The sequence below is a fragment of the Ornithorhynchus anatinus genome, chromosome X1 (genome assembly GCF_004115215.2).
Source record: "Ornithorhynchus anatinus isolate Pmale09 chromosome X1, mOrnAna1.pri.v4, whole genome shotgun sequence".
NCBI lineage: Eukaryota > Metazoa > Chordata > Mammalia > Monotremata > Ornithorhynchidae > Ornithorhynchus > Ornithorhynchus anatinus.
In genome coordinates this window covers 117,399,425-117,413,158 of record NC_041749.1, presented here as the reverse complement: position 1 = coordinate 117,413,158, position 13,734 = coordinate 117,399,425, and the positions used below count along the sequence as shown (strand labels likewise).

At 46.8% G+C, this 13,734-nt stretch overlaps 1 protein-coding gene across 5 annotated transcripts in view; it reads left to right on the top strand.

Moving 5' to 3' along the window:
* Positions 1-13,734, top strand: part of ELAVL1 (ELAV like RNA binding protein 1) — a 51,298-nt gene that overhangs the window by 27,206 nt on the left and 10,358 nt on the right. For all 5 annotated transcript variants that reach the window (XM_029049996.1, XM_029049997.1, XM_029049995.1 and 2 more), the window contains 2 exons: positions 2,843-2,946; positions 7,715-7,868. In XM_029049996.1, the coding sequence (XP_028905829.1) occupies positions 2,843-2,946; positions 7,715-7,868 (258 nt within the window). The remainder of the gene's footprint in view (positions 1-2,842; positions 2,947-7,714; positions 7,869-13,734) is intronic.

The following is a 13,734-nucleotide window of genomic DNA, read 5'->3' as shown; positions in this document are numbered from 1 at the left end:
GATTCCCTAACTTTGCTGTTAAATACCCAAATTGCCAGGGTATTTAAGGGAGCCGAATTGTTGGATAAGTTCTTTGGTTAGGTTAAGTAGTACTATGAGAGGATCTAAATGCCCATATAGAAAATCCAGCGAGGTCTAGTGGAAAGAGAACCGGTCTGGGAGTTGGGACACCTGGATTCTAATCCCAGCTCTGCCGTGTATTTGCTGTGTGACCTTGGGCAAGTCACTTAACTTCTGTGCCTCGATCACCTGATCTGTAAAATGGGGATTTAAGACCGTGAGCCCCATGAGGGGCATGGAGTGTCCAACCTGAGTACCTTGTGTCTACCCCAATTATTAGCACAGTGCCTGCCACAGAGAAAGTGCTTAACAGTGCCCTTAAAAAAATTTCTAGATGTCTCCGTGCCTCAAATCTCATCTATACAGTGGGCCTCTCCTTATCTCACAGGGATGTCGGGAGGACAAAATGAGATCATTAATAGGAATGTGCTCTGGAAAATGAAAGTGCTGTAGACATTTCAGGTATTAAATGTCAGCGAGTAGAGGCTGATCAAGAAGCTCAGTGGTTCTCAGAGTGTAGAACTTTTCCACATCCACGTCCCTTGCAGGAATTAAGTACTGCTGGCCAAAGGTCACATTACTGACGAGCTCCAATGCAACGGTTATTCACCTTTAGTTCCACCTGTGAAGAAACTGATGAGCAGATCAGTCCCATAAATCCTGCTCTCTGTTTAAGGAGAAACTTGTGGGCCTCTCCATCTAAAGAAAAGAATGATATCCTGATAGCACCGGTGTTATTAGAAACTCCCGAACTCAGATAATAGCTTTGTTACTTGGGCATAATTCTTTTGGGGCCATGATGAATCAATCTGTCGATCAATCAGTGGTATTTGAGGAGGACACAGGTGAGGGGTTGGTGGCGGGATAGATGAGCTTGAGGTACATAGAGTAGGTTGGTGTTAGAGGGATGAAGGAAGGATGTGCAGATCGAATGCTGAACTGGTCATGAAAGATCTGTAGTCTCCAGAGAAAAAGACTTGTCATCCCTGTAAAGTTCATATTCAGGAGACCCTTAGTAGGTTGTCTTGGGTCGACCTTGTGGCCATGGTTTGTTAACGCCTCTGTTTGGAGGCTGCAACATTTGCAGGTAGAGTCTCCCCCTCACAGACGAAGAACACGCCCCAGGGCTCCCTTGGATCCATACCGGTGTTTTGAATTGGACTTGGAAGCCAGCAAGAAGCGAACGTAGGTGGGGGTGCAGAGGTCTGGCCTTTGGCTTTTTTCCATCACAGGGCCAGTGCGTTTTGTAGCCCCCGAAACTTCCAAGTCTTCTTTACCAGGGACCTAGAAATCCAGCCTTGTGGTCTCAATCACAGGAAAAGGATCCTGAAGCACCATGCCAACCATCATCTGGAAAAGGCTTTCTAGCCCCTGGTTCTTTCTACATCTGTGGTCAGTGGCTATCCCCAAGATTGTGCTTCTCGGCAGCAGACTCTCTCGTCATTTCGTTCTTACCTGAATTTGAAACTCCCTTGTTTAGGAGAGTCAAACCACAGAGTCACTTCAGGGGTCAGTGGAAGTAATAGTAGCGTGTAGTGCTGTCGGAGCATTGAATGGTCCGTGTTGGTCCAGGGCTACCTTAATAACCAGTTTGGAAAGTTTTCTAGCCTCCACATGTTTCCGTTGCCGTCTCACCTCAGCCTGCTGAAATTTGGAGGATTGGATACTTGTGCTTTTTTTGGCACAAATCAGAATACCGGAATGCAAAAACATTCGGTTGAGCCGGCGCCGACAAGATATTTTTCCTAGAGATTGTGCTTGTGTGTGTGTGTGTGCCTCCTGTTTGGTCCGAGAGTCCACCTGATCGACAGATGCTACCCGGGGTGCTGGCAGCTGTCCACTGCCCTCCCGGCCCCACAGACAACCTGCCCAGAGGAGCCTTTTGTGATGAATTTACTTGCCCGTTGGGATTCATGAATTATATGTGCTCTCACTCTCATGACTGTCATTTTGTTAATTAGCTCATCTTGCCCATGAGCCCGTAAACTCCTTCTTGAGGGTAGGGCTTGCGTGTTGGCCTCTTCTGTACGTTCCCGAGAACCTAGTACCAGCTTGCGCATCCAAGGCTCAGTCAGTCCTGGATATGCTGAGGGTGGTGGTGGTGATGGGAAGGGGAAAAGCCCAGCGTGGTACCAGCAGCTGTGTCATCTCCCAGTGCTTAGTACAATGCTCTGCACCCAATAAGTGCTTAATAAATACTATTAGTATGAACTACTCTTAGTGTCCAAGGAGTAGTCTGGGAGGTGGGAGGCCAAGTTCAGGACTCCCCTTGGTTAGGTCAAAAACTGGAATTTTTTCCTCCAGGAAAATTCCTTCCCAAAAATCCACCTGCCCCAAGCAATCCTGGCCAATATGTCTGCATTCCTGAGTGTTTCCAGGGAAATAAAAGCAATTCCTTGCCTGAGTGTGGGTGGTGTGTATTCCAATGTCTCTGTTCCTTCTCGCTGAGTTAAAGGCCAGGGATCCAGCCTGCCGAGAGTTGGTACTGTTTTTATTGCCTCTGATCATTGCATGTACCCAGTTAAAGGAATTTCTTGTTCCTTTCGCCTTTTACCCATCATTCGATACCAAGAAGCAGGGGCTGAGGCTAGGGTTGGAGAAGTGATGATTCTGTCTTGTGGTGGTTTAGCTCTAGAGGAAATTTTGGATAATCAGCAAGGTGGCATTTCCCCTTGACCTCCGCTTCCCCCACCACCACCACTCCAATGGGATTCTTCGTATTCCTTTTTTCTTCGGTTTTTCTTTTCTCTTTTTTTTTTTTTAATTGTGTTCTTCCATATAGGACACAGCTTGGGCTATGGCTTTGTGAACTATGTGACTGCAAAAGATGCTGAAAGAGCGATAAACACACTGAACGGCCTGAGACTTCAGTCAAAAACCATCAAGGTAAGGCGATTTTATTCCATTGTAAACGGAGGTCTGCAAAATCTAGTGTGTCGACCAGTTTTAGCCTGACCTACGCCTGCCTGAGATGGGAATTGCTATTCCAGGAGCTTCACTTCAGTCTTTTGGTCTCCCTGATGGACAGGATCATTTGTTTTTGGTGTCACAGCGAAGGAATTTGAAACTTTTAAGTGACCCGCCCCCCCCCCCCCAAAATCTTCCCAGCAACACTGGCTTTTTGTGGGGAGGGGGCAGAGGGGGAGGAGGTGGAGTTGGGTTATAGAGAAGCAGCATGGTGTAATGGGTAGAGCGCGGGCCTGGGAGTCAGAAGATCATGGGTTCTAATCCTGGCTCTGCCACTCACCTGCTCTTTGGCCTTGGGTAAGTCACTTCACTTCTCTGGGCCTCAGTTACCTCATCTGGAAAATGGGGATTGAGACTGGGAGCCCTATGCACGATGGGGACTGTGTTCAACCTGATTTGCTTGTATCAGTGTATAAGCTTGGCACATAGTAAGTGCTTGGCAAGTACCATTATTATTGTCATTATTATAGCTTAGACCTGTCAAATGACCGTAATGCAGAGTCATTAAGCAGGAAGGGACTACAAGAGTTCATCCTATCCATCCCTGCCGGCCTTTGTGCATGACAGCACTTAACCTGTCCTAGACCAATGTCAGTCTGTCCTGTTCTTAAAACCCTTGGATTTGGGGTGTGACACCTTTAACCTTCCTTGTCAGAAACTTATTCCCTGTGTCTACCTAAATCCTTTATGCTACTAAGTTCATTTCCTTTACTTCTGACCTCCGGGGAGATGGAGAGCCATGTTGTCATCTTCCCATCTCCCATTCTTCCCTTAAAGTTCTGTGAACCTCTGTCCTACCTGTGCCCCTCCTCCCGGAAACAATGAGTGAAAAGGGAAAGAAAGTCCTTTCAAAAATCAGAAAGGCAGAGAACAGCTTTTTTCTCCTTAATCATTTGTTCAGATGCCTTCTCTGCACAAGCGGGGATGGAGATGGAAATGCATTTGCTCTGAGAGTCCTGATTCTGGAACTCTTCAGTCATTTGCATAGATCAATCAATCGATGGTATTTATTGAGCACATACTGTGTGCAGAGCACTGTACTAAGCACTTGGGAGAGTACGATGCAACAGAGTTGGTAGACAAGTTCCCTGCCCACAAGCTGCACAGATTCTGCCTCTCTTTAGCCTGTTGTCCTGTATGAAATTGTTTGGCGATCTTTAGAGACAGTGGAAGAGGAAGGGAGATTGACAGAACCTGGGAAGTTCAAATGAAGCAGCGTGGCCCGGTGGAAAGAGCACAGACCTGGGATTCAGAGGACCTGAGTTCTAAAAATGACTTCACTTGTCTGTTGGGTGACTTTGGGCAAGTCATTTCACTTCTCTATGCCTCAGTTCCCTCATCTGCAAAATGGGGTTTCTATTCTCCCTCCTACTTAGACCGTGAGCCCCTTTGGGACCTGATTGTCTTGTACCTAACCCAGTGCTCAGTACAGTTCTTGGCACGTAGTAAGTGCTTAACAAATACCACAGTTATTTTTACTAATTTTTTATGTGGACAGAGGGACCTGGGGACAGAAGCTACAGCCCCTTTTGGGCCTGTCCTGGGCTCTCTGTTTCTTTCCATCCCCCACCTCTCTGTGGGAGTTAGCCGGTTGAGTTCCTAGAGCCACTGCAGGCCCTTCCCACTGCCGTTTCCTCGCTTCGGCTATTCCTTACTTCTGTGCTTTCCTTCCCGTGATGTCATGGATCTCATTTGACCCCAGAGCCCTTGAAGCTGGACCCTTCCAAAACCTGTCTCCACAGCCTCTAAGGAGACTTTGGAGGCCTCTAGTTAGGATTTCACACCCTGGGCCTGTCCCCGGGCTCTTTGAGGGGAGTAGAGGGAGAAATCTGGCCGGTACTTCTCTCCTCCACCATCTCTCTGCCTCTTATCTCTGCTGGCTTCAGAAGCTAGCTCACGGACCAATTCAGAAGCCTAAAAGTATCCCCGAATGTTAGCCCCAGCATCCCGGGCCCCTCCCAGAATGAGCTTTTTAAAGAAGTTTGCATCCACTTGGTGGCAGCAGTGAGCAGAAGTCGCTAAGGTCCCCAGCTTATTTTGCGTGCCCCCCCCCGCGCACTCCCCCCACACCCCCACCCCGGCACTCCGTTTGAGTCTTTAAACCACTGACCTCAGCCCCTTGGGGAAGAGCGGCAGGGGGTTGAGTCCAAGTTTGATATACCAAATAGAAAGTAGAGAAGCAACCGGCCATTTACTCCACACCCTCAACTCCCTAGATCAGTCACAGAGACACCCTTTGAAGCAGCACGGTATAGTGGATAGAGCATGGGCCTGGGAGCCTGACGGTCATGGGTTCTAATCCTGGCCCCCCCCCCACTTGTTTGTGGTGACCTTGGGCAAGTCACTTCACTCCTCTGGCCCTCAGTTATGTCATCTGTAAAGTGAGGATTAAGACTGTGAGCCACATGTGGGGCAGGGACTGTGTCCAACTGGATTTGCTTTATCTACCCCAGAGTTGAGTACAGCGCCTGGAGTATAGTAAGGGCTTAACAAATTCCATCATTATTATTATAATAATCATTATTATTGCTATTAGCCTGGGCAAGAGAGGTCTGTGGGGAGGGTTCTGGTCAGAGAACTGTCCCACAGCTCAATGTCCTAGGGACGTGGGGAAGGGGAGAAAAGCTGAGTCTAATCCCTGCCCAAATGGCAACTGAGAGTTCAGTTGATGTGCACTATGCAACTGCCTCTTTAGACTTGAAATAAATGATTGTTTCTTAGTATTCTGGGTGTAATTTAACCTGGCTTCTGCCTTTATTTTAGGAAAGAACACAGAATTAAATAGGTGTATTGAACAGCATCCTCTCAGTTTAGCAAGATGGTTGGAAGCCAACTGGGGAGAACATTTTCTCATCCAAGGAAATTAAACCTCTTTGGGTATTGAACATAGATTTCCAGGTCTTATTGGGGGTTCCAAGACAGTTGCTAGGTAATGTCCATCTCCAGTGGTCAGTTTCATTTTTGACTCAACTGTACCCAACAGTTGGGTGATGGTAGAAATCCCAAATCCTCATCACAGCCTCCCTCAATAGGTTAAATGCAAGCTACTGCTGGGTGGGTTGGTAATTTTCTGTTGGCTTATCACCCCTGGCATCCCATTAGAGAAATCATTAAAGAGTGAATCAGTTGGAAATGTTTGCTAATTGCAACCAAATAGACTTAACGCCGCCGCCTCAGCCTCTGAGGCCCTGGTCTTAAAAGCCATGATTTCTCTATGCATATGGGCCTAACCTGTGGCATAAGACATCAGGCAGATCCTAGGACAAACCTTTTGATGGGGAGAGTTGTCAGGCCCTGGTGGGGGTTACAAACAAAGCTGGGGAATACCCCCAAAGGCCTTTTCAACTGGGAAGGCTGGGGTGGGGGTGGGGGCCTCCCATCTTTTCATAGTCAAGTAGGTCCCACCCTAATGTTTCTGTGGTCCCATGGTGACATGTAGTTTGCTCCAAAAGAAATGTAGACGTGCCCCACAGAGTCAGACCCACAGTCCATCCAGCCAAAGATTCTGTCTCCAACCGCGACTTCAAAGACTGATAGCCCCAGCATTTTGCTTGCAGGCTGTTGGACTGGTGGTGCTTCTAATTGGCCCAGGGATAGGAAGCGAGTCACTGTCTAATGATTTTTGAAAACGGTCAAGTAGCCTTTCCTCATCAGTGCACTCTCCCACTCCTGCTTTCTCCACCTTCTCTCCCACTTGTGCTTCTCTGTTCTCCTCCTCTTCCCTTCCCCTCGGGCTCTGGGGAGTCAGCATATCTGTGCTGCATCCATTCCATCCAAACCCCCCGATTCAGTGACCAGCCCTCTTGTCAAAAGGGGAAGAAGGACAAGGTATGTTCAGATTGGAGTTGGGGAGGCCACAAGGGTCAGTGGTGGCAACTGGAACCTGCTGCTGTAGAGATAGAAATGGACACCAGAATGCCCCACTCTCCCTCTCAATTGGCAGTTTTGGGCCACCCCAGAATTAATCTATCAGTCATATTTACTGTGCACTTACCGTGCGCAGAACACTGTACTAAACACTTGGGAGAGTCCACTATAACAGAGTTGGTAGACACATTCCATGCCCATAATGAGCTTACAGTCTAGTGGGGGAGAGAGACATGAATATAAATAAATTAATGATGAATATGCAGAGATATGCACATAAGTGCTGTGGGGGTGAGGGGTGGGGGTGAATAAAGGGTGCAAATACAAGTGCAGGGGCGGGGACAGGAGGGATTGGGAGAAGAAGAAATGAGGGCCTAGTCGGAAAAGGCATATTGGAGGAGATGGGCCCTCAGGCTTTGAAGTAGGGGACAGTGATCTGTCAGATATGAAAAAGGAGGGCATTCCAGGCCAATGGCAGGATGTGGGCAAGGGATCAGGAGCAAGATAAATGAATGGAGGTGCAGTGAGAAGGTTGGCATTAGAGGAGAGAAGTGTGCAGGCTGGGTGGTTGTAGGAAAGCAGGGATGTACGGTAGGAGGGGACAAGTTGATTGAATGCTTTAAAAGAAGGGAGGGGGCAAGTAGTTTGATACGGTGTGAAGGGATGGGGTCAGAGGCACAGGTGGAGGGGATGGATTTTGAGAGAAGGCGGAGATCTCCTCTTGAGAATTCACTAGATAGAAATAAAGTTGCCTGTTCTGTAAGTCTAATTCAGAAAATTGTTGAAGCCCTCTTTGATTTAGCATCATTTTGTTTTCAAGGTATCCTACGCTCGCCCCAGCTCAGAAGTTATCAAAGATGCCAATTTGTACATTAGTGGACTCCCACGGACAATGACACAGAAAGACGTGGAAGATATGTTTTCACGGTTTGGACGCATAATCAACTCCCGTGTGCTTGTGGATCAAACTACAGGTATGCCAGGCCGTGTCAGCAGCTGAAACCAGCAACTTGTGATGTTAATAACCCAGGGTTATACTAGGTTGTATTTTTTTGTTTTGTTGGGTACAGCTTTGAATCTGGTACAATTAATCCTTTAATGGTAACAGTTAATCACTCTATGGGCCACATGGTTTATAAATGCATTGTCAGTTCATCTTTTATGATTTCCATGAGCATATGAGCGTTTAGGCAAGAGATAGGAAGTTGAGATAAAAGGAGCTCTTGTTTGGGGATGATCTTTATATCGGCATGCTTCAGGTTACCACCACCCCAGGGATGCAGCCTGTGCTGTTTGATGCCTTACCCTGGGTCACAGCCACCCCACAATGCGACACCACCACCATCACCACCATCCCCTCACCCACCACCCCCGGGATATCATCGGCATCGTCTGACACCTTACCCCTCACTTTCACCCCACCAACTTTGATTTTCAGGCCAAGGTGCTACAGGTAAGTAAATTCCTCCCCATCTCTCCACCCCCCACCCCCACCCCACGGTTGAGATTAAGTAATAAACACTGCAGTGGTTCTTGGAGGAAACCCTGCCCACAATGTGTCTGATTCGCAAGGCATGGAAGAGACCCCTGCCCCGCCCCTTGCCCCGCCCCCCCCAACAGATAACCAAAGAAGTTGTTGAACTGGGGAGGCAACTTTAATTTAGAAATGGATGGTGCTAGTGTTGATGAGTTAATTGCATCTCATTCAGAGGAACCATTGTCCAACGAGGACCTCGTCGAACTTCGACAGTGTATCATTGCAAGATGCCAAAAGAAAAGTCTCACTCACATCAGTAGTAAAGAAAGAAAGCGGATGAACCTATAAAGATGATTGAAGAAAATGGCCCCAATGGAGAGAGGTGTTCAGAGGGAGTTAGCCTGATCGAGGTGCTTTCTGAAGAAAAGAAGGCGGCTGGCTATTCTAAACTGGATAAATTCTTCACTAAAGTTGAAAAGCCCCAGTCAGCAGAACCAGCTTGTACTTCTCCAGCCTCCTGCAAAGACCCCATGGTCCTATTACAACTCCTCATCTCTTTAATTTTGTGATTGTTATGCCGTGAATGACTTTCAAATAAAGAGGAAACGTAGTGACATTTATCATTACAGGATAGAGCACGTAAAGGAATTTCAGGCTGCTTTTCTAGGGGCTCTAGAATGACTCCCAGGTCCTAGCCTGTAAGTGTGTGGGAAAGTGTACACTCCTCTCCACCTCTGATCAGTCATTCATGATACAACCACATTTTTAAGGATCAGAACCCCACTCTACCATAGGGTCTGCCCGTCCCTAGATTTTCTTGACTAGGACGTCTCAAACCAGATGGGTAGGCTCGGGGTGACAACTAGAATACTCCTGTCCTGCTAGTGTAGTGCTCAGTACAGCATAACCCCTCTAGTGCGATTGGTTGCTCTGTTTGAAGAGGTTAGAAGAGAGGATCCTTCGATTCCCTCTCTTTTGGACTTGTCTCCCAGGCAGAAAACTTAAGGTGATTTGGGCCAAGATACCTTGTCTTAGCTCTTAACCTCTTGAGAGTCTTCCAGTCTGTCTGGTGCCAGCCCACTTTTGCAGCCATGTACTCTTACCTGATATTTTTGCAAAGTTTTCAAACCCAAAGCATTACTAAGGCTGGTAATGCCTGTCCAAAATATTTTCCCCATTGGTTTCTCTCTACTTGTGGGCAGGGAGCCTGTCTACCAACACTATTATATTGTACTCTCCCAAGAGCTTAGTACACATTAAGCGCTGAATAAATACCATTGATTGACGATGTCCTCATCGGATTTTTCCAAATCAGTTTTTGTAATGGTAGGCTTTTGCCTTGTACTGTTTTGATTTTCCTCAAGTTTTGGGTGAAGTACCTTTTCATATGTTTTTTTAATTGAAGTAAATTTGGCACCATGTAATTACATTTCTAGCTATTGTTTTGAATTAACTTTTCCCAGAGTCTGCTAGGTAAGAAAACTGTGATGCTTAACTTGTGAATTGAGTAAGGGTTAAACCTTTAGAGATTTGATTGCTGTACTAAGTGCTTACTACAGTGCTCTGCACATAGTAAGCGCTCAATAAATACTATTGAATGAATGAATGATTGAAAGCTTCATAAGTGTATCCTATTTGTACCTCCCATCAAATTGAACCTTGGCTGTGGGATGCTTTTATAGTTTTCAACTCTCACTTGAGATCTAGGCTACCAAGAAGGTCAGCGTCTGGTCAAGAGGGAACCAGAGTGCAATTGTCAGTGCCTCTTTAGTATGTCAGGCTTGTCATTAAAATCTGGTGCTCCTAGATTAACTCCCTTCCCCAAGCCCTCACTGTGGAAAAGGAATTTGAAGGGCTGGGACTTGTGGGGAGAGAGAGAATCTCTCCAAAAGTAATGAGAAGTCAGATCCCCAAGATGCATCTCATAGTGAAAATTCTCAACCCAGTAGTGGAGTTAATGAAATGCTCCTTGGTGGTGGTGATTCCATTTTAAGGCGAGGAACATAAGACTCCCATATAGACAGAAGTGTAGGACTAGACCATAGAAGCCATTTGGCTGGTGTATGATGAGTTCTGATCTTTTATGTTCACAAGAACCCATAGAGAAGTCTGTGGAGATAAATCCGTGGACAGTTGGTGCTATTTATGAGCAATCATCAATCCTTGGAACTAAAGAAGCTAAATGATCCTGATTCTCCCATGTTTGAAGAGTTTGTATATTCAGTTTGGTGGGATTGCGAAGAGCAAAGTTCATTCCTGTGAGAGTGTAAACTAGAGGTAAAAGTTCTCTCCGGGGTAGGTACAGGGCTCATCAGTTATGCATTCCTTCCATGAAGGTGATTGTAAAAAGCTTCAGGGCTGACCCCTGGAACACTTCCCTCCGCTTACCCCCCTCCCAAAAAAACCCCGATGGGTCTAGTCAGAGATTTGGTGAACCCGGGCATATCACCAAGATGTTCTAGTTTGATGACACATTGAATGGCAACTAGTTTTCCACACAAAATTCACCTCTAGGTAGATGACTCCCAAATCTGTTTTGCTAGCCCCAATTTCTCTCCTCTGTACAAGGAGCATTGTGACATAGTGGATAGAGCACGGGCCTGGGAGTTAGGACCTGAGTTCTAGTCCTGGGTCTGCCACTTGTCTGCTGTGTGACCTTGGGCAAGTCACTTAACTTCTCCATGCCTCAGTTACGTCATCTGTAAAATGGGGGATGAGACTGAGCCCCAAGTGGGACATGGACTGTGTCCAAGCTGATAAGTTTGTATCTACCCCAGCGCTTAGTACAGTGCCTGGCACAGAGTAAGCACTTAAATACCATTTTAAAATAAAACTCTCATTTCTTCCTGCCTCCAGGACATCTCGACATAAATGGCCCTCTGGCATCTCAAGCTCAACATATCTGATATTGAACTCCATCTTCCCTCTCAAACCTTCTCCCAGTTTTTCCATGACTGGTGACAGCGCCAGCAGCATCCTTAGCTCGTCTCTCTCCTTCAACCCAAATATTCAGTCAGTCACCAAATCTGTCAGTTCTTTCTTCACAGCTGTAGAATCTGTCCTTCCTCATCCAAGCTGCTACCACACTGGTCCTAGGATTTGTATCCCTCTCTGCCCCCAGCCTCTCTTCTCTCAGAAAAAATATTGTTCTGTGCACGTCTCCTCTCCTCATAAACCTCCAGTGGTCACCCCTTCTCTCCACATCAAGCAGAAACTCCTGACCCGTCGTCTTGAGGGTACTCAGCTCTCTCCCTATTACTTATCCTTGTTCCTCTCCCACTACACCCCAGTTTGCCCACTTTGCTACTCTCAAGCCAACTTCTTGTACCTTGTTCTCATCTCGCCTCTGTCCTCTTGCTCCTGCTGTCATTTCTGCCTGGAACTCCCTTCTCGTTCACACCTTAAAGACCACTCTTCTTCCCATCTTGAAGGCCCTTCTGAAATCACATCTCCAGGAGTTCTTTCCTGATTAATCTCTTTTCTCCCCCACCACATGCACACTGCTACTTCAGCACTTCCATGTCACCTAAGCACTTAGATACATATCTTTAAACTCTATTGCATCCCCTACCTGTACTTTATTTTAATGTCTGTCTCGACTACATTGTAAGCTCCCTGAGGGCAGGGATCAACTAACTCGTGCGTAATCTCCCAAGTACTTGGGGTACAGTGCTCACTCAGATACTACTGATTGATTGATTGAATTTACCTGTTCTTCAGACCAAGGAAAACAGTATTATTAACAAAATTCCTAGTGGGATAGCTAGTGAGTGACTGGTGCTTACCTCCTTACCTCCATTTTACAGACTGAAAAGTGGAGTCACAGTCATCTCGGGTAGTGGGGAGGGGAGAGTGTGTGTGTGCGCACGCGCGCGTGCGTGCGCATGGAGAGGGGAAGGGGTCAGGGTCCCTGGATTGGAATCCAATTCCTGGTCATCTGCTTTTCCTCCCCATCCCCAAGCCCCTACTTCAACTGCCAATCAAGTTTGAACCTTTATCTTTGAGCCCAGCTCAATCTAGTGGATCCATCTCTTGAACTTCACCCAGGGTTCTCAGGTCAGGGAATGAGCCCAACTCAGGCTGCATTTGCCAGGATCCCCAAAAAGTAACTGTGGCCCTGATTTTTCCCCACAGTTCCTTGTTGCCCCTTGGTCCTTGTCCAGAGTTGTCATTTTGCACTTGGGCTGTAGCTTTCCACCGGGGTCCTCCATTTTTCCTCTCAAATTGAGACATGGGGCTGCTAATGAGACTTCTGGACTGGACTGGTAAGGTGTTAGTTTTCTTCTGCTCTAAGGAAACACAGCCGAATACAGGGATTTAGCAGACAGAAGAGGGACTGCAGGTGAAAGTTTCAGCTCCCTTAACAGATATTCCTCTTCTAGTGGGGAAGAGGGAAGGGTTCAATGCTGTGTCAGCTGGGGGAAGGTCACGATCATGTAGGTCGTAGGGTAGCAGCTTCTGAAGATGTTTTTCCTTTTCCTGCCTCCGAGTCACTCTGGAAGAAGAGTCTCTGGTCTGGCCTGAGTGGGGCTGGAGGGTGTTTGCACAGGTTGGGCAGGAATGAGAGCAATTCCAATTCAAACACCCATGAATCGGAAGGTCAGAGCTGCTGATACTTGGATTTGCTTTTACCTGAGAAGTTCTATAAGGAGCCCTTGCTCACTCAGCCCTGGCTGGAAAGACTTTTTCCTTGACTTAACTCATGTCATTAGCTTTTCGCCTCTCATCTGTTTTACAGTAGGGTTTTCCCTGACATAGTTTGGAGGTTTGTGCCATTCAGATGGGTTCTGTGTTTAAACTGTGTCTCTGGATTTTTTTTTTTCCTTCACTAAGTAAAAAAGTAATCCTCGGCTCTCTCTCACTGTTCTCCCCCTTCTTCCAACCCCTTCTGAAATCACATCTCCTCCAGAAGGCCTTCTCTAATGCATCTCTTTATCTCCTCATTCCGTATCCCCCAAATGCCACTTGAGCCCTTCTGTACCCTCTAAACTCATCAGTACTCACAGTTCCCATTGCACTTATACTCTCTGTTCCTTCCTCCTATCTGTAATGTATTTCAGTGTCTGTCTCCCCCACGAAACTGTAAGCTCTTTTAGGGCAGGGCTTGTGTTCACTGATTCTACTGTACTCTCCCCAGTGCTTAGTACAGTGCTCTGCATGGAGTAGGCCCTCAGAGAAAGCTACCAGTTGGTTGATTGAAGAGTTTATTTCAGTCTTCTATGTAAACAGCTGTTCAGAGGTGTAGTATTCAAATTTAATAAGCACGTACCGGGTGCACTGAAGTGTACTAAGCGCTGAGTTGCTCTTAAGATAGCTGCTACAAACTGATGTTACTTTCATACATTTCTGTGCACAGCATCTGT